The 25760-nt window shown below is 44.6% G+C and overlaps 1 protein-coding gene across 1 annotated transcript in view; it reads left to right on the forward strand.

Annotated features, from left to right (window-relative positions):
* IGF1R (insulin like growth factor 1 receptor) overlaps window positions 1–25760 on the forward strand; it is a 296679-nt gene that overhangs the window by 223720 nt on the left and 47199 nt on the right. Inside the window, exons 3-8 of the mRNA XM_004431906.3 lie at window positions 3542–3854; window positions 8656–8804; window positions 11643–11787; window positions 20392–20606; window positions 22616–22742; window positions 24737–24975. Coding sequence (XP_004431963.1) covers window positions 3542–3854; window positions 8656–8804; window positions 11643–11787; window positions 20392–20606; window positions 22616–22742; window positions 24737–24975 — 1188 coding nt within the window. The remainder of the gene's footprint in view (window positions 1–3541; window positions 3855–8655; window positions 8805–11642; window positions 11788–20391; window positions 20607–22615; window positions 22743–24736; window positions 24976–25760) is intronic.

The raw sequence follows: 25760 nt of genomic DNA on the forward strand, positions 1-25760 counted from the left end.
GTGGGACTATGCACATGGTTTCTGCAGCCAGTTTCATTTTAACCACATGAACCTCATGGATCTATTATATTACATAAACTTTGTAGGGACAACATAACAAGCCTGCGTGTCTCCTCTCCTCTCGCCTGATCCCTCTTATTTCAGCTCTGCCCTCTCTGGTCATCATACCCTCTGTGTTGCTGCCAGATGACCTTTGTAATATGAAAATCTGACCATGTTGCTCTCCTGCCTAAAAGCTTCAGTGATGCCCATCGTCCACCAACAGGTCTCAACACCTCAGACAGGCCTTCAGTGCTTCCCTGAGTTGGCCCTCATCTCTGTCTGTGGCTGGCCCCCAGCCTTCTTCACTGGTACCCAGTCCTCCCTCCGCAGTGACTTGATTGCTTTCACGTGCATTCACATATAATTCCATCTGTGTTATTCTCCGTTCTTATCCTCCTCATCTTTCCTCTTTCAGCTCCAGCCTCAACACCTCTGTGGAACCTTTCCTGGCACCCAGGGCCCAGGGCACACCATGCACCTCCACTCACTCCTGCACTTACCTGGTGTATCATCTGTTCCTTGAGGACAGGGTCTGGCATACAGGTGCAGCACACACTCAAATAGTTGCTGAGTGGATAAATAACTGAAGGATAGATGGACTTATGTTCTTTTGTTATTTAAAAACCTGAACTAGGGAGACACAATTTCATTGTTTCTTTAGATCTTGAGCCTTGAAGTTACCTCCATAATGGATATATTTGAAATTAAATAGTCATTTAATCTATTTGCTTCTTAGATGTCTCTGAGTGTGAGATTTGAGAGTCAAGTGTGGGTGTGTGCATGTGTCTGTGTGCGTTTACCGCAAATATGCTAGGCCTATCAATTCAAATCAGTGTTATCCTCGTCATGATAATCACCTTCGTAGACAATTTATATATCTCCCCATTTTAGGAGTTCCTACAACATATATTTTTTGGTGTGATCAGAGATAGTTAGTCCTTGTTATTTGTTGGATAGATTAGTTTTTGGAAATAGCCAGAAGTTAGTGAGAGCTAATTCTGGTTAACAAAAATGACGTAAGCCAACAGGAGTGGTGGTCTTCTTGGCTTACAGATAGCTCTAAAGGTGTGTCTTATTTGGGATTAGTTCTGTTGCATAACACAAATAGCAGCACTGGAAAAAGATGAAAGTTTATTTCTCTCTCAAGAAGTCTAGAGGTAAGCAGTCCAGGGTTAGCCTACTGGCTATACAGTGATGAGGGACCAAGTACCTTTTATCTTGCTCCACTATTCTTAATGGGCCACCTCATGGTCCAAAAGGGCTGCTTGAGCTTCATGCATTACTCCTGCATTCCAGCCAGCAAAGAAGAAAAAGGGCATGCCCCCTCTGATTTAAGGAATCTTCTAGGAAGTTGCACCCAAAAGGTTTTCTTATGTCTCACTGGCTAGAATTTAGTCACTGCTAGCTATAAGAGAGGCTGAGAGATGTAATATATAGCTGGATGGCAAAATGCCCAGTTAAAAACCAAGCTTCTGTTATCAAAATAAGAAGAATAAATAATGGAAGGCAACCTTTGGTCTCTGTCAAAGGATGATTTCAAAGGAGAAAATTGCAAAATTATTTTAAGCTTGACAGTAGCACGCGAATTTGTTGGCTTTCTTCAGAGGTTTCAGTATTCGTTTGAACGTCCAAGTTCTGATAATCTGTTTTTAAATTCACCTGTTTGCAGTGAAACAGGAACTCTTGGACACAGCTATTTGGTGTGTAAATTGGTAAAAACGTTTTAGAGGACAGTTTGACCTGGTAAGGTCAATTCTGGAAATTGATCCTAATGAAATAACTAAGGACTCTCATGAAGGTTTAGTGCTGATTGTAATAATAAAACGTTGGGAATAAACGAGATGTCTAATCATAGGAGACTCATTGTAACTTACAGTACATTATACCATGGGATGCAATGCAGCTGTTAAACGATTGTGGAATTCCCAGTATATTATGCCAAAAAATGCTTTCAGAAGGGCTTGACCCTTTTTGGTGTGTGTGTGAGGAAGATTAGTCCTGAGCTAACATCTGTTGCCAGTTCTCCTCTTTTTGCTGAGGAAGATTGGCCCTGGGGTAACATCCATGCGCATCTTCCTCTACTTTATATGTGGGATGCTGCCACAGCATGGCTTTATGAGCGGTACGTAGGTCCATGCCTGGGATCTGAACCGGTGAACCCTGGGCTGCTGAAGTGGAGCCTGCGAACTTAACCACTATGCCACTGGGCCGGCCCCTTGACCTGTTTTTTTAATAGATATTTATAGTTGCAAGCACATGCATAGGAAAGGATCTGGGAGGGTCCACATGAAGGTATTGATAAAGGGTGGTTTGTGGGCCAGTGGACTGGATGTTCTTTATATTCTCTTTTCTTATCTGTGATCTCTGATTTTTTTTTTGAGCATGTATTTTTATTATAAGGAAAACCAATAATAGAATCTTCACTAAAAAATGCATGTCAGAGTCAATAATATACATATTTAAATAATTTTCTGTTGTTTTCCAACTCATGGAAAAAGTAGGAAATGCATAATGCAAACCAGATTTCATATTTTGTTGATTTATACTTTATTTGCTTAGTGAGGCTGACAGCCCCATAGAGTGTGAGCATTACAGCATTGTTATGGAAATAGATGCCAGCTCATCTATTTGGGATGTGAATTGTGGATCTCTGGTTTTTAGACACTGCTTTCACTCAACTTTAGCATGGAGGGGCTCAGAGGAGATGGTTTTTAATATCCTGTGGTCCTGTGGGCTCAGAGACACTGCCCACCCACCCACTTTCTTGTATTTGAGAATAACCATCAGGCATGGGACTTCTCAGTGATGTAATAGGTTATGATTCGTGAAGTTAGTATTCATTGCTTATTTGGGGTAAGACCTTTGATGTGATGCAGGCAGACGTACACAAACTTTTCTAAAGCCATTTTGTAAACCTGAATGGTATCACCTTTACTATATTCTAGTTTAATCATTTTTAAAATATATGAGCATTTCTGCACACCAAGGCTTTTCAAGGTATTTCAGTAAAGAATACATCCAAAATGCAGAATGAACACAGCATAATGCCTTTAAAAAGGAATAATACACAGTACTGTTTGTGTAGGGTTGCTACATTATGACATGCGCCTCAGGCAACCTTCTACTGTGGGTATTACTGCCTCCACTTGATAGAGGATCAAGGTCAAAGAAGCTAATGGACTCATCCAAGACCAAACAGCCAGTAAATAGGAGAGGCTGGACTTAAAACCCTGCTCTCCTGACTCTAAAGACAGAGTATTTTCTCCCTGCCTTGAAGAAACTCTGAATATGGTCTATAATAACTGTCATTGCAACCCTTACCTGGCGTGCAGGGCCCAGTGATTTTCCATTTGGGGATTTCCCATGTGGTTGGTTGGTTTCTGTCAATGGAGCGATCTGGTGCTGGTGGTAGCCCATGACCAAGAAGAATGCTGGCCGGGCCCGGTGAAGGCCGTCCAGTTCCTGCCATCTCACCGCCCTGTCCCCTCTGCCCCCACAGTGTGCCCTAGCGCGTGTGGAAAGCGGGCGTGCACTGAGAACAATGAGTGCTGCCACCCCGAGTGCCTGGGCAGCTGCAGCGCGCCCGACAATGACACAGCCTGCGTCGCCTGCCGCCACTACTTCTATGCCGGCGTCTGCGTGCCCACCTGCCCACCCAACACCTACCGCTTTGAGGGCTGGCGCTGCGTGGACCGCGACTTCTGTGCCAACATCCTCAGCGCCGAGGGCAGCGACTCCGAGGGGTTCGTGATCCACGACGGCGAGTGCATGCAGGAGTGCCCCTCGGGGTTCATCCGCAATGGCAGTCAGAGGTCAGTCTCGTGGCCTGTCGGTCACACAGCGCCCCCAGGGGACAGAAAGGTGGGCTCTGCTGGTTGTTCCATTTCAGTGGGACCCCGGGGGGATTAAGGGAAATGGGTCTTCTTTTTTTTTTTTTTTTTTTTTAAAGATTTTATTTATTCAGTTTTTTCCCCCCAAAGCCCCAGTAGATAGTTGTATGTCATAGGTTCACATCCTTCTAGTTGCTGTACGTGGGACTCGGCCTCACGTTGGACGGAGAAGTGGTGCCTCAGGGCGCCCGGGATCGAACCCGGCCGCCAGCATCAGAGCGCGCACTTAACCGCTAAGCCACGGAGCCGGCCCTTTTTTTTTTTTTTTTTTTTTTTTTTAATTTTTTTTTTTTTTAATTTATTTATTTTTCCCCTAAAGCCCCAAGCGATAGTTGTAAGTCATAGTTGCACATTCTTCTAGTTGTTGTATGTGGGACGCGGCCTCAGCATGGCCGGAGAAGCAGTGCGTCTGTGTGCGCCCGGGATCCGAACCCGGGCAGCCTGCATCGCAGCGCACACACTTAACCGCTAAGCCACGGGGCCGGCCCGGGAAATGGGTCTTCTTGGAGGACTGGCATAACTTAAATTTTTTATGAGATTTCTAGGAGCAATTGGCAATTTTTTTTTCAGTTTATTTTGCTTTTTTTGGAAGTGTACTGCCTGGACACTTGAAATTAAGGACTTGACTTGCTGGCTCAGGTAACCAGAGGTCACCGTCACACTTGCTGGGCTTCCATTGGAGCGGTGGGGGGTGGGGGGAGATGACCCTGTAGATTTAGGTTTTCCTCACCCCTAGTGCTATTCAACACTAGCCCAGTGAAGGCTTTGGGATTGCAAGAGGGAAGACAAGACAAGCCCCCACAAGCTGCCTCCTTGAGGCAGCGAGCAGGCCTAAAATGTCTCTTAGCACAAGCTCACGTCCTGTGCCTGAACCAGCCGCTGCTAAGAGTAAAGCAGTAGCTTCAAGTAACCTGCGTTTTCCATCAGCACCCTCTCCTCTCTCTCACCTCCGCCCCCTTCTTCGCCCTCCCTCAGTTTTCTCTGTGCCCCTCATTTTCCTTCCTAAATGTTGAGACTTCACTTGGGAAGCAAAGAAGTTCCTTACAGCAAATGGCATCCCCCTTGTGTATGCCAACTGGACTTCTCTAAAATTGTCATGTTTTTGAAAAAGCAATCTTAGGGTTGTTACAAAATATAAGACTGTAACCCTGGAAGCAAAAGAATACTAGACGTTTGGAGTTGCTGTTCCCTCCTCTGGAGCAGAGCAGAGAACTTTTAGGAAAAAGTAGTTCAGTTGTAATGGGCCAGAAGCCTCCTTCATGATGAGCACCAGGGGACCCTTATATTCCTGGGTTCTTCAGAACTATTCTACAAATATAAAATACCGCTTGAAAAGTAAACATTAATTTTGAATATAATGTGTCATTTACCTGCTTTTTCCTGCAGTCTATTTCTGTAAAATGCATCAAGTAAGTCTTTATAAAGGAGATTCTGTTTTCAGTGTAATATTTGAAGATGTTATTCCTACCGTAGGCTTACCTTCAAATCAAAGATAAAACTCACATTATTTCATAACGTTGGATGTAGAACAACTTTCTGCCCATTATAATTTCTATAACCATTGTAATAATAAAAATTACTCTAAGTACTTTAAAATGATAAATGTGCCAAGGACTCCAGTGAACTCGTAAGTATATATATTCCAACCAAAATAAGTCTACCACATTTTATTCGCATTTTATTGGCAGTCTTAGAACTTAAAAGGGCTTTACCAGTGCCCTGAGGTGGCTCAGCCACAGTTCCTCCTGGGAGTGGGATGGTGATGGGGCAGCTGGTCCATGAACTGGGGGTGATACCATCTTTGTCCTTTGGGTACATTTTCCTATGATGTAGCGGGCAAAGTGGGGGTGCTGTGCATTTCAAGTGGTGTTTCTCCCACTGCAGTGCATTCCTCAAAGAATTGAGCCATTATTTTCCCTATGCATTCTTACAGTCTCTTCAAAGCTAGAGATCTACCTTTTCCATTTTGAAATAAAATGGCATCGGGCCCGGACCGGTGGCGCAAGCGGTTAAGTGTGCACGCTCCGCTGCGGCAGCCCGGGGTTCACCGGTTTGGACGCCAGGCGCGGACCGACAAGCACTGCTTGTCAAGCCATGCTGTGGCCGCGTCCCACATAAAGTGGAGGAAGATGGGCATGGATGTTAGCCCCGGGCCAGTCTTCCTCAGCAAAAAGAGGAGGATTGGCAGATGTTAGCTCAGGGACGATCCTCCTCACAAAAAAACAAGAAAGAAAATAAAATAAAATGGCATCAAGAAATAATAAATCCCCTCTCTCAGCCTTTAAGGCCTATTTGACACTTACTTTAAATTATTTATTTTTAAATACTGTTTATACCCTCTCTGTATCAGAATGGATTCTAGGAAGCTTAATCTGTAAACATGTAATCGGAGCACTTCCTTAGAAAAGCATTTTTAGAGTGCTAGATGATTCCTAGACATTTTAATGAAGGCACTTGGTTCAGTTGCTAGTTGAATAAAATGTCAAGGGGAACTCAACGGACACTTACCTTACAACCCAGAAGTTACACTCCTGGACATTTATCCCAGAGAAATGAAAACTTATGTCCACACAAAAACACTTACACAGTTGTTCAGAGCAGCTTTGTTTGTAATAGCCAAAAACTGGAAGTAACTCAGATATTCCACAATAGGTAAATGGTTCAGCAAACTGTGGCATATCACACCTGGAATATTATTCGGCAACAAAAAGGAACAAACTATTGAAATACAAAACAACTTGGATAGATCTCAAGAACCTTACGCTGTGTGAAAACAGCCAATCTTGAAAGGTCACAGACTATGTAATTCCATTTATATAACATTCTCAAAATGACAAAATTAGAGAGCTAGAGGTGGAGAACAGGTTAGTGGTTGCCAGGAAGGAGTTAGGGATATGGGGGTGACTATATGGGAGATCTTTGTGGACTGGTTCTGTATCTTGATCAAAATGGTGCTTACACAGTGATGAGATGACGTAGAATTATACACATACACTATACCAGTGTGAATTTCCTGGGTTTGATATTACATTATCATTATATGAGATATAGCCATTGGGAGGAACTGGGTGAAGGATACATGGGACCTTTCTGTACTCTTTGCAACTTTCTATGAATCTGTAATTATTTCAAAATGAAAAGTTTTGTAAAAGGGAGATTGGGGGCATTATATGGCATGTAGGTAAATTAGAAGCAATAAAAAAACCAACAAAAAGTGCTGAAGGGAAGCTACTACCCACACTAGAAATGGGAATGTTGAGTGTAGTGTTAGATGAAGGAGAGCTCTCCCTTCCTGTGGTTGGCTCAGTTCCTTTGGAAACCTTGCCTCCCATTCTCCCGACATGAAATAGGAAGATACCAGGGGAGTTTTGTGTACCTATAAACTTTTAAACAAAACAAAACCCTGCGTCTTTGCCTTAGATATGCAGTAAAGTTCCAGGGGAAAAAAACGTCTTTAATGAAAGAGCTAATTTACACTGTTTTCTTGAATGTTTTTAACTTATCTGCATGAAATTTAAAAGGTCATTCAAGGAGCTGGCCTCGTGGCCTAGTGGTTAAGTTCGACGCACTCCGCTTCGGCAGCCCGGGTTCAGTTCCTGGGCATGGACCTACACCACTCGTCTGTCAGTGGCCATGCTGTGGCGGTGACCCACATACAAATAGAGGAAGATTGGCATAGATGTTAGCTCAGGGCACATCTTCCTCAAACAAAAAGAGGAAGATTGGCAACAGATGTTAGCTCAGGGCCGGTCTTCCTCAGCAAATAAATAAATAAATAAATAAAAGATCATTCAAGAACAATAGTGTAAATAGAATGGCTCTCCAACTCACCATCCTGTTGTACACACATCCCATAATGTTGTATCATTTATTTTGTTTGGAAATCAACGCAACCTTTGATCCTTGCTCTGTGGCTCAGGAGGTGGATTAGCGTTTTGTCTGCTATTTCCTAAATAATGATAGGTAGGCAGGAAAAGTGCCAGTCTCGCTCGCTGTCCGTGACTCTTGGTGGTTTGTGGCATGTTCAAGATAGCATATGAAAAAGGAGCTCATTACAAAGGAATGGAAGTTCCTTGCTTTTATTGTGCATGCAGCAAAAACAACATTTGGATCAATTTACAAGTTTCTGCAAAACACTGTCAAGAAATAATTTCAGTTGTGCTTTAGCAAGAAAATAATGGATCTGTGCTATACCACATGCCTTTCAGAGTCCCTCAGTGGGTTTTCTGGGACTCTGGCTGTGGGAGTCAGACTCCTGTTAGTAGCAAAGATATTGCTGTCCCTTTGCTGTCCCTGTCGCCTCTCCAGCTTCTCCATGGTGTGCCAGGCAGGGGCCATGACATCAGAGAGCAGCCCCATTCTCCAGAGCCCCCAGTGCTTCCTTTCTGCAAGGCTCTTTCTCCCACATGGGACCAGCTGGCTCACCAGTCGGACAGCCTATGACACACACATGCTTCAAGGATGTATCACGTATTTTGTCTGGAAACAAGCAACATGCTTTTCCTGTGTAGGCACTTTTCTTCCTTTTGTTTGCAATTTGAGTGGCTTATCCTGGGTGGGCTTGAGGATGAGATACAGTGTGACCACTTGAACGCTTCAAAACAGTTGGTTTTTATAATTTGTACTACAAAAACAACTAGAATAAGAGCATGTCCTTAGGATTTTTTTAATGCAAGGAGACACTCTGATCTCTGTGTTTTGGTTGGTTCTTTATCTCCAACAGCATGTATTGCATCCCTTGTGAAGGTCCTTGCCCCAAAGTCTGTGAGGAAGAAAAGAAAACAAAGACCATTGATTCTGTTACTTCCGCTCAAATGCTCCAAGGATGCACCATCTTCAAGGGCAATTTGCTCATTAATATCCGACGAGGCAGTAAGTATTCTATCCTCCTGGAAGAGGTGGCTGGATCTCTTGGTGTCTTTTGTTGATGCTTTTCCTACCCGTCCATGACTCACAACTAAAATATGGGCCTAAGAAAACAACATGGTGCGTAAGCCTCATGCTTGATGCCTCTCCTTTGAGTTTCCCTCAAAAATAAAAAACAGATTGAAAGGCAGTCTGTTTTCTAGCCGTTGGCGCAGTGTTTACTCCTGCAGAGGGTCATCCCTCATCTTTCTTTTAGTCTTGTCCTACGCAGGAGAGGCAGGTCCCAACACACACAAACCCCAGAAGAGACCGGGGGATCAGAGGTATGACTCAGCAGCCTCCAGCTGGAGCCAAATCCACACAGTTTTTGTTTTGTTTTGTTTTTTGTGAGGAAGACCAGCCCTGAGCTAACATCCGATGCCAATCCTCCTTTTTTTTTTTTTTTGTGCTGAGGAAGACTGGCCCTGGGCTAACATCCATGCCCATCTTCCTCTACTTTATATGGGACACCGCCACAGCATGGCTTGACAAGCGGTGCGTCGGTGCGCGCCCAGGATCCGAACCGGCGAACCCCGGGCTGTCACAGTGGAGCACGTGCACTTAACCACTTGCACCACCGGGCCGGCCCCCCAAATCCACACAGTTTTAAGTCCAAAGAGTTTCGGTTACTTGGATATATTGAGGAGACTGAGCAAAGGGAAGAGTTTAATGATATCACTTTAAAATTTTATTAAGTCCAAAAGAGTGGTTGATCTGCAGATTTACTTCTGAGAGCCAAAATGATACAAGTATCTGTCATCATTTATTTAGAGCTTCTGTCTCACCCCTGCAGAATCACCGTCATTTGCAGTAGGTGGCATTCCTGGTCATTGCATTTGTGCAGGGCAGTTCCTGTTGACTTATTCTGTGATATTTTCACTTCTGGTCTTTAATCGACAAGGGCTTCTAGTTGTGGTGCCTTAAATTCTCCACCACCAGGACCACTTGGTCAAGGTACTGATAGTTTCTTAAGCTAGAATAAATATAGTAAGAAAGCCCTGAGGTTGAAAGAAATTGTTTTTCTAAATCCTTTTGTGAAGAAATTGTTTTTACCATTTGGGGAAAGAAAATGACTAATTTATTTATTCTGTGAATTTACTTTTCCTTAATACTGTTTGTTAAATGAGTGAGCTATATTCTCACAGTTTAGAGATGGCAGAAACAAGTTTTTGCTTAGCTCTTCTGAATTTTTTGATATCCCTTGTTTTTCACGACACCTTTCACCCCTCGACAACAGGAATAACTTTGTTTCCACATAGCTAGAATTTTCTTACCCTCATGGTATTCTGCAGATTTATTCTTTTTGCTCTTACTAGATTTCCTAATTTTTTTTCTTTTTTTTTTTGCTCAGGAAGATTAGCCCTGAGCTAACATATGTGCCACTCTTCCTCAATTTTGTACGTGGGTCACCACCACAGCATGGCCAATGAGTGGTGCAGGTCCACGCCCAGGATCCAAACCTGCGAACCCGAGCCACTGAAGCGGAGCGCACTGAACTTAACCACTACACCACGGGGCCGGCCCCATAGATTTCCTAATTTTTAAAAAGATTTCTTCATCCCTAGAACATGCCCTTTAAGTACCTAAACCTTCCTTTTTTTTTAATCTTCTTATTCTGAAGGTAAAAATTGAATCCATGAATTAAACCCATGGGAAAAGTATAATTTGAGAGGCAATTGGTACATATTCTTGCATGATGATGAAATGTGTCTTCCAGTTTATGTCCAACTCAGGAAGTCATTTGGAGTTAGGGTAATAGGACATCTTATTGGAAGGGACAGTCCCAGCCTTGACTACAGGGTATGCGTCCTGCCTCACATTTAAGATTCAGCACCATTTCCTTGAACCATCGATGACAGGCAACCTCTAGTCTTGACAACTTGAATTTCTCTTGGAGAACCATTCAAGTGTTCATTAAATGTAGGGCCTTGCCCTCTAGGACAGGACCTTTATTCTTTTATTTTTATCAGTTCAAAGCAAAATAGAACCTTTCATTAAATAAGCCTTCACAAGTCATACATGGTAAAATCCCATTAGTTGAACCATACCCAGTTCATTATAGTATTTATTATAATTTTGATGTAAGTTGAACTGAAGTTTATGTTTTTTATTTACTATGAGAAAAAGATAGTCTAAGTAAGATTAAAGGAAATACACTGTTTATATATCATGTTGTTTTTACTATGTTTTAGCAACTATTTTCTAGTTATGAAAATAATACATGTGCATTACAGAAAATTTAGAAGCACAGAAATGAATTTTTAAAAATCACCTGCAGATAACTATCGTTAACATTTTAGTGCGTTTTCCAGTCTTAGTAAGATGGAACCTTTCAATTTGGATCCCTGTATCTTAGGAACTAGAAATGCAGCAAAGGCAGTTCCTAATGAGACGGGGAAATTGTTGTTTATTTAGTCATGCCCTTGTACTGTGGAGGCAGTTCTGTCTGTTGACAGAGCATATTAAAAGACATTCCCTAGATTTGTTGGCCTTCGCTAATTGGCAGTCTGGTATTTATGATTTTACATTGTTAGTCAGCCTGGGAGCTGCAGTACCCGGCCTTCTAGAAACTCGCTTTCTCCTGCCTCAGGGGCCCTGTCCTGGGAAAGGTTCTTGAAAGTCAAGCCTGGGGAAGTGCATTTTTGACAGAAGGCGGCGGGTCCTGTGCCAGCAGCCTGAGCATCTCGGTGGCACCACAAAACAAGACCTGCCACGGAATCGCTCTCTATGCGTGTTGGTGAGAAACCAAGTGTGTTGCCCTTACGCTAAGTGAATGCTCAGTAACATGGTCCCCTCTTAACATAGATAACATTGCCTCGGAACTGGAGAACTTCATGGGGCTCATCGAGGTGGTGACAGGCTATGTGAAGATCCGCCATTCCCACGCCTTGGTCTCCTTGTCCTTTCTGAAAAACCTTCGCCAGATCTTAGGAGAGGAGCAGCTAGAGGGGTAAGTGCTCCAAATTTCATGAACTGACATTCTCCTATTACAAAATAAGTAGCGTGCTTTTAAAATTCTACGTTACTAAGTAAGAACTGTTTCTTGTTACAAAGAAGAAAGGAAGAAGTGACAGTAATGCTAGTGCTACCTGAGTGATGGCCCACCTCCTTCAGTAGTGTCCGGTGTAGTTGAGATTCTCCATCCTTGGGACGTTGCTTTTTGGAAAACTATGCTGTGACCCATCAGTCAGGGGTTGCATGTCTGACTGTGGCCAGTGAAACAGCAGACAGGGATGCTCTTGGGGGCTCTTTCTTCCAAGAGTGACAGGAATGGGTCTAAAATGCTTAACTCTCGATGAAATCATCATTTACATGACCCTTAACTGCCTCAGGATGCAGTACTATCCTACATAAAAACCATTCCATCTTCCAAAATGTGTTGGGATGTAAGAGATTTGGAGGAGTATGGACAGTTCATTTTGTTATAAAGAACTCTTGATTCACAAAATTGTTTTTATTGATTAGCTTATAGGATTTGCGGTATTGATAGAATTTTTGCCTTCTGCAGAAATGTGCTTTGCGATAGGGGTTTTAAAATAGCTGGAGGCTTTCTACCAGAGGATAAATGACAGCTGGTGCTTGTTGCACACACGGTGTCTTTCCAGCAGTTAGCCTGTGTATACCTTTGTATCTATACTTTTTTCTTCCCAGTCCTCCTTTTAAATACAGCTCTTGCCTGGCTTTAAGCTAATGCTTTGAAATAAAAAGAGACATCCATTAATGAGTGGATTCCTTCTAAAGAGAATTTGGGGAAATAATTTAAGAAAGAAAGAGGTGGGAAGGTCGTGGGAAAGGTTGTCCTTGCTGATTTATCTACCCTGACTGGGTAAAGTTACCGCATAAGAGTTTCTTTACAGCCTCTCTGCTTTTCTCAGACTAACTCTTGGTCAGTCTTAAATTCTTAAAATTCCATCATCTGATACAGCTCAAGAGAGGGGGCAGCTCTTCATTCCATCCTTGAAAAGCACACTGTCCTTCCCACTGGGAACACTGATTCTTTCGAAAAACTTCTTTCTCCTCGCAAATCCAAGAGGCTGCCGCCGTGCCCAGTCCCAGAGTGTCCCAGGTCACTTGCATGGCAAGCTGAGGCTCTGCCGATTGGAGGTGGTGGTTATTGTTGGTTGTATTAAATTTTAAAATGAATTTTAGTGCAGTTTTTCTTTCTCCAAGTAGGTTTGTGTTTCTGGAGTCCCTGGTGTGGATAAGCACTTTTTCTTTGGCAGATTGGTATCTGCAAGATTTCCTGCTGTTTAAGGGCACACATTTTTCCCCAGGTTGAGCAAGTGATAGATGAAAGCTGAGAGGAGAGTTTCATTAATTTTTATTCATTATTACATAATGTGATTCCCTTTTAGTTGTGTGTTCACTAGAAGTGTTATGCATTTAAATGTAGCTGAAAATTAAAGCTTGATTTTTATTTGCAAGAATATGATGTATTTCTCTTTATCTGAAACTTGTGTAAAACCGGAAGTCCCAGTGGGGTCTTTTTAAGGTTGCGCGTCATTGCTCAGGTGTTTGGGACACTTTGAAGCTCAGGTAAGCTTTGGTCCCCTGCCCTGCTGTGAGTGTTTTAGATGGTGGGGGAGGGCAAATGGGCCTCAGGTTGTCAGAACCTGCTGCTGATCAATAGCCCTTGTAGCTCTGAGGCTGCTGGGCTTCCAGCCTTTTATTCCTGCGTGTTGCTTTTCGGAGGCTCTCTCTTGAGCTAGGGCGCTTAAGAACCTTGCCTCTCTTGATGGGAATTGAGTTCTCTCCCCTGCCTTCCTCACCCTTAACCGAAAAGGTGTAGGTCATCCTCGCTTGTAATGAATTCCCCACAGCTATCTTTGTACCAGGTATCACCAGTAGCAACAACTCGATTCTTTTTTTCTCCTCCTCAGACTTAGGAAGAGAATTAGGTCCAGCCCCTTCACCTGCTCCCCTCCTGCAAGAAGGGAAGAGTTCGGGAGGAAGAGAAGAACAGAATATGATAAAGAGATGAATGCCAAGAGGGCAAAGCAGAACTTGCGAGGTGCCAGGAGGGAAAGAAAAGGAACGTGCCATGGGCATGAAAAAGAGTCAGATATCTGATTAAGAAGATCAAACAGGCTTCCAAGAAGAAGGGGCATTTGAGATGGGCCTGGAAGGGTTTCCAGAAACACTCAGAAAGCAGAGGGTGAAGAAAGGCAGTTTAGGGTAGGGCGGCAGGAGCAAAGGCAACGAGTTGGGGCATCCTGGGACCTGTTTGGCAAATGATGCTGGAGAGGTAGGTGGTATTAGAATTACGTAAGGTGTTATGCATCCAGGTGTGGAGGTTATAATTTAGGTAGGCAGTAGCACGTATTCAAGGCTTCTGAGTTAGAGGAGTGTTAGCAGAGCTATCTGGAAATTTAATTTCTGAACATTTCATTTCTGTGTGCTTTTGGTTTAAGCCAAGATAACTTTTATCGCAGTGGTTCCCAAACTTTGCTAGTGGTTCCCAAACTTTGCTACTCATTAGAATCATCTTTAAATAAATCCTGACACTCGAGTTGCACCCTGTCCCAATTCAATCAGAATGTTTGGAGTGGGATCCAGGCATTTTCTGAAGACTTCGAGGGAACTTCAATGTGCAGTAGAGATTGGAAACCCCTGCTCTCTCCCGTTATTTCTTCTTATATGCATATCCCCAAAGCATTTTGACTTTTTTTCCTAAATATTTTCTTGTCACACTGTTGCCACAATGTACTATTTTTCTCAAGCCTGTCATAGCCAGTGAGAATATAAATAAATGCTTTCATTTGGTTCAATAGGATGGAAGTTTTGTAGCCTTTTGTTTTGATGGAGAGCAGAAAAAGTCATCGTGCAGAGATCCTTCATGTCAAGATCCTTCGACAACATTGGGTTTCCAAACTGGAACTGAGATCTGCCTCCAGAAGTTTCCCGAGCAGCCCAGACCACTGGGTCAAGTCGAGAATGTGAAATTCAAGCATTTTACCTAGAGCAGAGCTCTTGGAACTCACTGAGAGCCTGTTTGCTCTTATATCAATCATCGTGAGCCGATTTTGTAATCTGATTTCCAGACTAGCAACAGGTAGAGGCAGAATCACATCAGAACAGACAGCAGGGCAGTCGGTTGCTGGAGAACAGGGCTCGGAGAGCATCGGTTTGTTCAGAAGAACTCAGACGGCCAGGGTTTCCTTGAGGGCATCACTCACTCCATTAATGTGATGTGTTTCTAGACCAATAACCTTAAACATTAAGAAAACCAAGGTTCTTCTGCTATTTAAGAAGGAAACGGATTTTGTAATGCACATGTACAAAATTTCTATAAAATCGCTCATTTTTAAACCCTTAAATAAGAGAGAGTATTTCTGATATCTGGAAATGTCATTATTTGGACAACCTTATTTTCTGATGTCATCAACTAAACCGGGAGTTAAAATTTCAGATTCTTTGGTGCCACCAAGGAAAAGCCCTGAAAAGAATAAAAGTAGGCGAAGGTAGTGGGTTGTAAGAATTGAAATTCTTGGCTGCATTGAGGCACCTCTATGCTGGTGTACCCACCATGACTTTGCAACACTCGATGCTTCATTCTACCTTTGCAACTCTAAGATTGGGTTGCAACAGAGTTGCACTTTAACATTTCTCTGGGGCTTTTAAAAAATATAGACTCAACCATGTGACTCAGCAGTCCTAGGCTCTACCCAGTATCTGCCCAAGAGAAATGAAAACATGCCCACACAAGACTTGTATGTGAATGTTCATAGCAGTATTATTCATGAGAGCCCCTTCCCCCCACCCAAAAAAAACACTGGAAACAATCCAAATGTCCATCAACAGATGAATGGATAACAAAATGTGGCACAATGGAATACTGCTCAACAATAATGTAACAACATAGATGAACCTCAAAAACATTAGGTTAAGTGAAAAAGCCAGACACAAAAGGCTACACATTGTATGATCCCGTTAATATGTAATTTCTACAAAAGGCAACACTATGGAGACAGAAAGCAGATCAGTGAGAACTGGGGACGGGATGGGAGATTGACCACCATTGGAAATGAGAGAACTTGGACACTATAGAAATGTTCTGAAACGGCACAGTGGTGATTGTTGGACAGCTGTATAGATTTACTGAAGCTCAGAGAACTGTACACTTAAAACGGGTGAATTTTTTGGTAGGTAAATTATCAGACCTGGTGGTCTAGTGGTTAAGATTCAGTGCTCTCACCGCTGTGGCTGGGGTTCGTTTCCTGGTCAGGGAACCACATCACCTATCTTGTCGGTTGTCATACTGTGGCGGCTGCATGTGGCTGTGATGCTGAAAGCTATGCCACTGGGATTTCAAATAGCAGCAGAGTCACCCATGGTGGATAGATTTCAGCAGAGCTTCCAGACTAAGACAGACTAGAAAAAAGGACCTGGCCACCCACTTCCAAAAATTGGCCATGAAAACCCTATGAATAACAGCAGAGCATTATCTGATAGAGCGCTAGAAGATGAGAGGATGGTGCAGAAAGACTGGGTAGGGGTCTGCCCTGCTGTCCACAGCGTCACTGGGAGTCAGGATCAACTCCATGGCACTAACAACAGCAAGATGATATCTCAGTACAGCTCCTTTAAAAACACTCAAAGAGGAAATATTTTCCGAGTATCTGTTTGGTGCCTAGTGCCACTTGAATATAAATTCCCACCCTTGCTGAGCCCCCAAGGTTGGTGTAAATGTTGGATTTGGGGAAGTTTGGACCTGGTGTGAAGCAACCTCTTACAGATGGGTTGGAGGCAGCATCTGTGAAAAGGCTAAGTCCTGTATCAGTTGCAGATTGCTCCAATGCTGGAGACGGCCCCATGTGCTGGGTTCTGATGCCCCCTAGAGACAGCCGGAAAGACGCCATGGTTTCTCCTCCGAGAAGTGAAAGGGAATGATCTGTTGTGTATTTGCAGATTTTTTTTTTCAATTTGTCAGCAAGGGCTGGAAAGAGGGAATTATCCCTTCCTACTTCCGCAGGCTAGAGACCTTGCCCTCAGCCCCATTTGTCCCAGCCTGGGAGAAGCCTACTAAATACTTTGCCTAGAGTTGTTGCTTAGTAAGTAGTGGAGGTGACACTCAGACCCTGATCCTCGGATTCCCAAATGCAGTTCTCCAAACCCTGGACGCGGGGCTGTCTTTTAAGTACCATGCAAATCCCTAGTGCTTTTGCCTTTCTTTGCTTCCTGATCCTCCCTGCCCTTCATTGGAGCAGGCGGGAAGGTGGTGGTGGTGATAATTCAGAGGTAAGACAGCCCCAAGACTGGAGCCATAAATGAAGCAATTGAGTATATAATACGTGCTAGGCATTTAGAATATCAATACAGATAATGTACAGATGTCCTCAAGGAGATAACTGACTGCTTCCAGCCTGCCTCAGCTGGTCTACATTTTGGCAGGTGGGGCCTACCCAGTACAGAAACAGACTTTTTTTGCAACATTAGAAGGCCAGGAGCCATGATTCCAATATCTGTAAAACCCAGGCACCATGGAGCCCATGTTAGCTATAGAAAAATAAACAAATAACTTATTTTTTAAAAATATTGTTTGAATGTAAAGGCAGTAAGCTTAGAAACAATTAGGAAATCACGTTTACTGAGTAATCGGCATAAATAACCATTTCCTTTAGGAAACAATGAAAATCTAAGCGTGTGTGTGTTGAAGATGTGCAGACAAGTCTCCGCCTTCTACCATCTCTTAATACTCACCTCATCACGGGAGGAATTTGAGGGGAGCCAGGCCCCAAACTGGGTTGGAAAAACAAGAGCAGTATTGACAGGCAGCTCATGAATGGCTTGATTATTATTTTGACGAGGGTTTTATTTTTATCTTTCCTTCGCTTACACAGGTTCCATAATGCCTGGGTTTTATTGATATTGGTATCCTGGCTCCAGGCCTTCTCGGTGTTGTAAAAAATGTTTGTGTTTACTGTAAAAAGATAATCTTGCTTTTCAAAGTGATTAATTACATACACAGGATTTCAGTGTGCCTGCCATTCATTTGTCACGTTCCTGATTTATAATTCATGCTTCCTCCCCTGGAGAAAAGCATGTTTTGTTTAGAAGGTGTTTTCGATGTGGTTCTGTTCCCTGCTAGTGAAGTGACTTCACTAAAAAGACGTCTCATCCTGGGTTGAGACAGAAGTTTGACCTGGTTAATTGGAACTTACTCCCAGCCCAGAGGTTTCTGCACCGACAAGGAGATTTTGTGCATGTGACCAGCTCAGGAACCTGAGCAGCTAGACCTGTTGGGGTTAGTATTAACACTGCAGAGTGTCCTTCGGAGCTGGAAATATTCCACGGGCAAGAATGGGCCTACAATAGGAGGCATCTGTTTCCACCTGTAAACCCTCCTTCAGTGGTAAGACTGCACGAATCCTTCTGCCTTCTGGCAGCATCCTGGGAGATGAGGAAGAGCAGACGTGGGTGGGGGCTGTCCTGCGGGACGGCAGATCTCACCTTGCCATCTCCGGGTGCTTCCCGCCTGCGCACATGGCCTTGTGTTGCCTGTTCCGACTCTAGATTCATTTGGACAGTGTCCTACGTTCCTTTTCCAGCAGATGTATGTGTTAGGGGGTGAGCTCTTACCGAAAGGAGAGGATTGTTGACTTGTAGATTTTTACCACTTGGTTTGGTGGCCGTGAATGTGTCAAGAGGCCTCAAGGTGAGTTTGTGAGGAGCCTGCCTTTGGAGGCCCTTGTCTCACTGAACCCCTGTGCGTGCGGGACTCCCACCCCCAACCCCCAGGCATGTGCAGACGGGGCCCAGTGCTTGCAGAGAGGTTGGGCTTCAGGCTGGTGGGGCAGATTCCACCTCAGCTCTCTACCTCCTCCTGGGCATTAGGGTCCTGGACTCTTAAAGCCGACAGGGAGCTCAGATGCCCCTTTTGTCCTATGAATGAGTAAATGGGGCTACAGAAAGTGCTAAGTGACCTGCCTATGGCCATGTAGCTCATTAATGGCATTTCTAGTCCTGGATCCCCGTCTCCAAACTCCCTCCCACCTGAACTCCCCTGTGAATTCCCAGGGAAATGTCAAGTGTCTGCTTGGCAGCATTGTAACCATAACTTCTGCTTTGCTCTAAGTGAATGAGACTCAGGCTAAGGATTCACCAGGCATATAAGGGTCCTGGTATGAGTGTAAATGAAGAACCTCACCAGGCACAGAGAGGTGGCCAGTGGACACAGCCCCCAGGGGAGAGAAGGGCTTCAGGCTTCTGTTTTGTCCTGGCTACCCTGGCTCTGGAAAGAGGGCAGGGGATCCTTGCCTTTCCGCTGTTTGTGTGTTGGATCCGTGAGTGGATCTTAGCTTAACTCAGGGTGCTATACCAATTCCTAGACTCAGTTTTGTGTAAAGTGCTCAAGTGAATCCCAGAAAAAAACTGAGGCTGAAGAGCAGGAGGGGAGAGGAAAGATTCGAGGTCCGTGGGAAGCAGACCTTTCAGCACAGAGGACTCAGGCGGGCAGCTGTGGCCCTATCTGCCTGGTTTCCCGAGGGACCTCTAGAGAAAGGTATAATGCAAGGATCTTTCTCCAGATCCCCAAGCCGTGGCTGTCTGCTCTCTGCCTCCCCGGGTATGAGTTTCTTTCCAGGTAGCCAGAGGTAGCTGCTGCCAATGTTGGCTGTCCCTTCATCTTTCCTTCAGTGGACAGCTGGGTCTGTTGCTTCTGTGTCCACCCGCTAGGGGCAGGACCCACGTCTGACTTTGTCAGCTTTGGACCTCCAGACCCTGGTTGGTGCTCAGCATCTGTTAGACCAGTGCTTCTCCAAGTGTGGTCCCAGTACCAGCATCATCAGCATCACCTGGGCACTGGTTAGAAATGTAGATTCTCAGCCCACTCAGACCTGCTAATCAGAAACTCTGGGGATGGGGCCCAGTGCTCTGAAAACAAGCTTTGTACACTGTGCACACTAACTTGTGTTGGACACTGATTCACTGTTGCCTGAATGGGTGGACCAGGGGCACTGCCCATCAGGGGCTGTTTTTCCTCCCCCACCTTCTCCAGGGACCCAGGCTGGGGCTTTTCAGGGTGGGGTGAATCTGGAGGAGGGATTCACCACCACTGAATGTGTCTCCCTGTCCCATTCTCCCTCCTGTTGCATCATATGCTGCTGACGGCTCGGATGGGATTTACCCCTAAGGATAATGGGCGACTTTCTACAGCAAATATGTAAGCTGTTCTGGTTGAGTAGCAGAGCGTGTCTGTCCTCCCGTGGACTGATTTCAAGCACATTGTACATACTCTGCTCTGAGAGAAATAACCAGAGGCATTTCTAGGGGATGATTCGAGTAACATCCTCCACTGTGAGAAGCATTATTTATTGGTAATAGAGGTCATTAATTAGTGTCTTATCGATTTCAATATGTTATCCTTGAATCATATTATTGCCGTCGTCAACAGTAACTAGCCGTTCTCAGATGCCTTTAATAACTAAACCTCTTATTGGCCAAGGCAGTGTATTCTGGAGCCACGCAGCAGAGAGGACCTGTGTGGGGTGGCCAGCAGGCTAGGGTGGACGATGGAAAAGGGCAGAGGTGCTGATGCAAATTTCTGTGCTTCTAGGAATTACTCCTTCTACGTCCTCGACAACCAGAACTTGCAGCAGCTGTGGGACTGGGACCACCGCAACCTGACCATCAAAGCTGGGAAAATGTACTTTGCTTTCAATCCAAAATTGTGTGTCTCTGAAATTTACCGCATGGAGGAAGTGACAGGGACTAAAGGGCGCCAGAGCAAAGGGGACATCAACACCAGGAACAACGGAGAGAGAGCCTCCTGTGAGTGAACCCAAGGGTCCTGATAAAGCAACCCTCCGCCGGTCTAGAACAGTGGCTTCCGTGTGTGGCCGGCTCCTCGTGTCACTTGGTGGGACGCAAGGCCTCCTTAACCAATACTTTGCTGATACATGTATATCTTCAGAGTCAGTAGTGGGCAGATTCATGACAGATTCATGTTTGTAAATTTTCCTTAGCATCTATATACTGACTATTTATAAATAGGTTCTTACTCAGAATTTAAAGGAGTGCTGCTTACAGAATACGAAGAGTTAAATGTCTTTTTACGCACAAGCATACAGTCAGAGTATTTTTTAGGGAAGAGCTGGTCCCCCCAGCCCTGGGAGGAAGCGAGCTTGGCTCTCACTCACCCACAGTGTGGCAGGGAGGCCTGAGGGCACGGGGGCTCAGCTACGAGCACAGCCCCCATGGCCACGGGTCCCTGTCCCTGGCTTGGCCTCCTCCTTGCTCCCACCACAACGCGAAAAAGATGGAGAGAGCCTGCCTCCCTGAGTTGATATTGCTTTTTAGATTTAGAACAATATAATTATAACCTCGCACTGGTTATACGACTTTTTCTTTAAGGTCTTGTATCTGAGATATAACAGTGCATTTCTTGTCTAATCCTGTATATAAAACTGCTTTTAAAAATGTGGTTCTGTTTGGCTGGGTAGAGTTATAAAAGTGAATTGTCTCTCCATCATTGGCTTTTAATAAGGAAGAGTATTAGAAAAAAATAGAGTAATTTATATGACCAAGGATGATTTGCACACACACATGTACACGCTGGGGGTGGAGAAGGACCTGTGAGATGATCACCATTTGACTTTGGTTTGTTTTGCTGGTGTCTGGCTTTGCCCAGTAGACACTCACATTGCTCAGGAGGAGTTTTTAGAGGGAAGAAGCCTGACACAGAGCTGGAGAGCGTGTTCACAACCAGCACCTTCTCCCTCGTGGTACCTGCCACAGCCCCTGCTGTGCTCCCTGCTCAAACCACAGCAGAAGCGGATGTGTCAGAGCATTTTCAAAGCATTCTTCTCCTTAGAGTCAGCCAGGGTGACCTGTCAGATCATGAATACAGTAGCCATTTATTTTCCCTTGAAAACAAGTTTTCATGTTTTCCCTCTAAATAACACTTTAGCAGGAACTGCAACATTTCTCCAATCTCAGTCCAGCAAATTTTGCGCCACAGACTTCTAGTTTTTAACTACCTTTAGCCTCGCTGCTTCACCTGCCGCGTGTACTTTGGGATTCAGGTGAATACCAGGGAAAGGACAATTCGTAGGAGACCTTTGGTCTCTGTGAGGGGAGGCAGTCATCAGTTCTTCGCTGGTTCTCATTGCAGTTTGAATCTGGTCGGAGGAGCAAGAGGGGAATCGGGGCAGCGTCCCCTCACCAGCAAAGGCTTACTCCCCTCAGAGCACAGAAGGCTTCACCACGTGGAATTGTTCTTGTTAGTGCTGATTCATTCCCCATTGTATGTCAGTGCTAGCTGTTCCTGTGTACTTCCAGTTTGATCCCAAGTTGAGACTAAGGAAAGCTCCCCTCTGTGGCAGCTTGGTCTCTTACCTGTCTTTGGTGGTTGCACAAGGGCAGGCAGGTATCCACAACTGCAGAACAGGTGCCATCATATCTAAGAAGATTCGGCCCAGTGTAAAGGTGTACTCTCACCTCCTGTGGTCTCCTCGACAGCCCTCATCTTAGAGATGGGCAGAAAGGTAAAGTTACCTTCTTCAATTAAGCAGTCCTCTTTCAGGTTAGGAATCACTCACGGGTTCAAGTCCAGTGCACCCAAGTGTGCTAAAACAAAGGAGCGAGCCCCTTGGAGCTCCACACAGTAAAATGTTTGAGTCCTTAGTGGAAATAAGAAAGCCACTGAGAAGTCCAGAGGGGGACTTAGTGTGCACAGCCAGCTTTGGAGAAGGGGAAAGTAGTACAGGACAGGTGACTTCTCTGACACGTGGAGGAAAAGGACGTTGATCTCTCACTCGTGATGTGCCTCTGTGCCCCAGGTGAGAGTGACGTCCTGCACTTCACCTCCACCACCACGTGGAAGAATCGCATCATCATCACCTGGCACCGGTACCGGCCCCCTGACTACAGGGACCTCATCAGCTTCACCGTCTACTACAAGGAGGCGTGAGTTTCTGTGCTTGGTGACGTTCTTCTGTTGGCAGGGCTGCGGGTGGGGAGGTCCCTGCTTCATCCTCATCACCCTCCCTGGCTGTCACGTGACATCCACCACTGCCAGTGCCAGCTACAAAGGGGAAAGTGTTAGCTTGAGGCCTTTCATTCTTCAGTAGGTAATTAGAGGCATTTAAATAAAATAAATCCTGGGGCTGGCCCGTGGCCGAGTGGTTCAAGTTCTACACGTTCCGCTTCGGCGGCCCGGATTCATGGGTTCAGATCCCAGGTGTGGACCTACTCCACTCATCAGCCATGTTGTGGAGGCATCCCACATACAAAGTCGAGGAGGATTGACACAGATGTTAGCTCAGGGCTAACCTTCCTCAAGCAAAAATAAAATAAAATAAAATAAAAATTTAATTAATTAATTAAAGCTAAAGAGAAAAGATTGTTTTTTAGAGAACTAAGTCAGTCCAAACATTCATAAACTGGGATGGAGGATGTGGTTGAAATATCATTGGTGCTAACCCATACCACAGGAATACCCTACAGGATGCTCAGCTCCCCTTGAGGTGACCCCTGGACAGGTCTGTCATCTCAATCCTGTCCCTCTATCCATGGGCCCCTCCCAGGGTGCGGTCCCCTGCTCTGGGTCATGAGCCCTCCAAACAAGGAAGGAGAATGAAGAGACTGACCTTCATGTCTTGAACCTTTCACAATTTCTCCTCAAATCTACTGGGGGCTTTTCTGGAGCCTTCAGATGACAGTCGCCTGCCTAAGTATCCATGACTTACTCCTCCAGACGGCAGCTCTTCTTGGTCTCCCTCTTCCTTCCTCTGCCTCCTGTATCCAGGTGGTTCCCCCAGTCTACTTAGTCCCCCTCCTTACCCCGTAGGTCTCTTGGCCGGGGGCTTGGCTTCCCCAGAGCTGGAACCAGAGCCACCAATGGCAGCATCTGGTACCCTTTCTCCTGCTGGAGCCGGGCCCTGGGAAGGGTCCTAGCAATGAAAACTGCAGGGCTCAGAATTATTAGGCATTCAGTGTTCCTATATATGGGGGTCACTCATGGTCTTCCATTGCAATGACAGGGAGGGGTATGTTAATGTCTGTTTCAGAAGCCAGTGGCCAGTGGCTGTCCAGCCCTTTCATCTGACAGATGTAGAATCCCTGACCAACCACGTATCTGTGCAAAGTACTCTCTTCTCTTTGATAGTCCTGCATTACCATTTGGCTTTGTCGCTGGTCATTTCACCAAGGAGTTGATGCTAGTTTCTGAGACAATCTGGAAACCTAATATTTGAAGATACTTAAGCGATAGAATTGTTTGTGAGCAAATTAGATTTTGGAAGCTATATTTTAGAAGTTGTTTTTCTTTTTTTTTTTTTTTTTTTTTTTTTTTTAAGATTTTATTTATTTTATTTTTTCCCCCCAAAGCCCCAGTGGATAGTTGTGTGTCGTAGCTGCACATCCTTCTAGTTGCTGCATGTGGGACTCGGCCTCAGGATGAACAGAGAAGTGGTGCCTCGATGCGCACCCGGGATCCGAACCCGGGCCGCCAGCATCACAGCGCGCGCACTTAACCACCAAGCCACAGGGCCGGCCCAGAAGTTGTTTTTCTGTAACAAAGACATTTTTCTCCAAAAGTTATTCTTTATCAATAGCTGATGTTTACATTAAATGACTGCGCTTGTTTTTTCTTAATGGTGAAAAAAATTCCACAATCAGAAGAGAGAAAAATAGAGTTTGCATATATTCTTAAGGAACAGTGTTTTCAATCCCAATAACTATAGAATTTACTCTTTCTGAGGCAGAGTATTCAATTCTATAGTGCGTAACTGTGGTCTAGTTGCTTAATTTTATTCTTCTATAAAAATCTAATTGATCATTTGTTTTATTTAGAATTCCCGTTATAGAAAGTTTGATGTGCTAGCCCCTGGGGAAGGTTTCTGAGAGCTTTGATATCGAAGCCCTAAAACATGCTCTGAGCTTTATCTGTTGTCTTTTAGACCCTTTAAAAACGTCACGGAGTACGATGGGCAGGATGCCTGTGGCTCCAACAGCTGGAACATGGTGGATGTGGACCTCCCTCCCAACAAGGACGTCGAGCCTGGCATTTTGCTGCACGGGCTGAAGCCCTGGACGCAGTACGCTGTTTACGTCAAGGCCGTGACCCTCACCATGGTGGAGAACGACCACATTCGTGGGGCCAAGAGTGAAATCTTGTATATTCGCACCAATGCTTCAGGTATTCATGTACCACCCCTGTCGTCCCATACTTCTTCATGAGCTGACTGTTTTTACTTATTACAAGATGTAGTCATAGGGTTAACAATGAATGTGCCTATTGTCTCTGTCTGTCCTGGGCCAGTCTGTCTTTTATATGTCTTTTTTGTCAGTATATAATACCATATCATATTCTTTTTCCCACTCTTGATACCCTAGGCTCTTCCGGGCCATTTTCTGGACTTGGTACCATCTTCCATTGTCTGTCTGCCCTGGGCTGATGAGCCCAGGTCCTCCAGGGTGCTGGGTTGGTTTTGTTGGAAGGCCCAGCCAGCATATAGCCCTGTAAGGGTGCCCTTCTTATTTATTTTGATAGTTGAACCTCTCTTAACTAAAAACATGCTGATTGGTGTTCCAGTTACCTCACTTGGCTCATTGATTTTCCATCTTCCTTCTGTAGCAGCTGGGGTTCGAAAGAGGTCGATAAAAGTTGGAAGACGTCAGGCATAGTATGTTGTGGATGTTCAAAGTATTCACTGATGAAAGTGTTCCTCCTTCTCCTCTGTCTTCATTTTCTAAACCACCTCATTTCTCACCTCCAGAATCAGGAACTAATGAAAGGAAACATTGTGTATATTTTCCAAGTATATAAAAACCAGTTTAGAAGTAGGAAAATACACATCATTTTTAAATACACTGATAAACATTCTTTGATGATAGCTGTTGTTAGAATTGGTAGGCTGTTTTAAAATGCCTATAAGCTAGCACAAAATAGGTTTAAATGGCAGAGAGGGTGAGGAAAAGATG

Source organism: Ceratotherium simum, chromosome 3 (genome assembly GCF_057802395.1).
Source record: "Ceratotherium simum simum isolate JZ-2026a chromosome 3, ASM5780239v1, whole genome shotgun sequence".
Taxonomy (NCBI): Eukaryota; Metazoa; Chordata; class Mammalia; order Perissodactyla; family Rhinocerotidae; genus Ceratotherium; species Ceratotherium simum.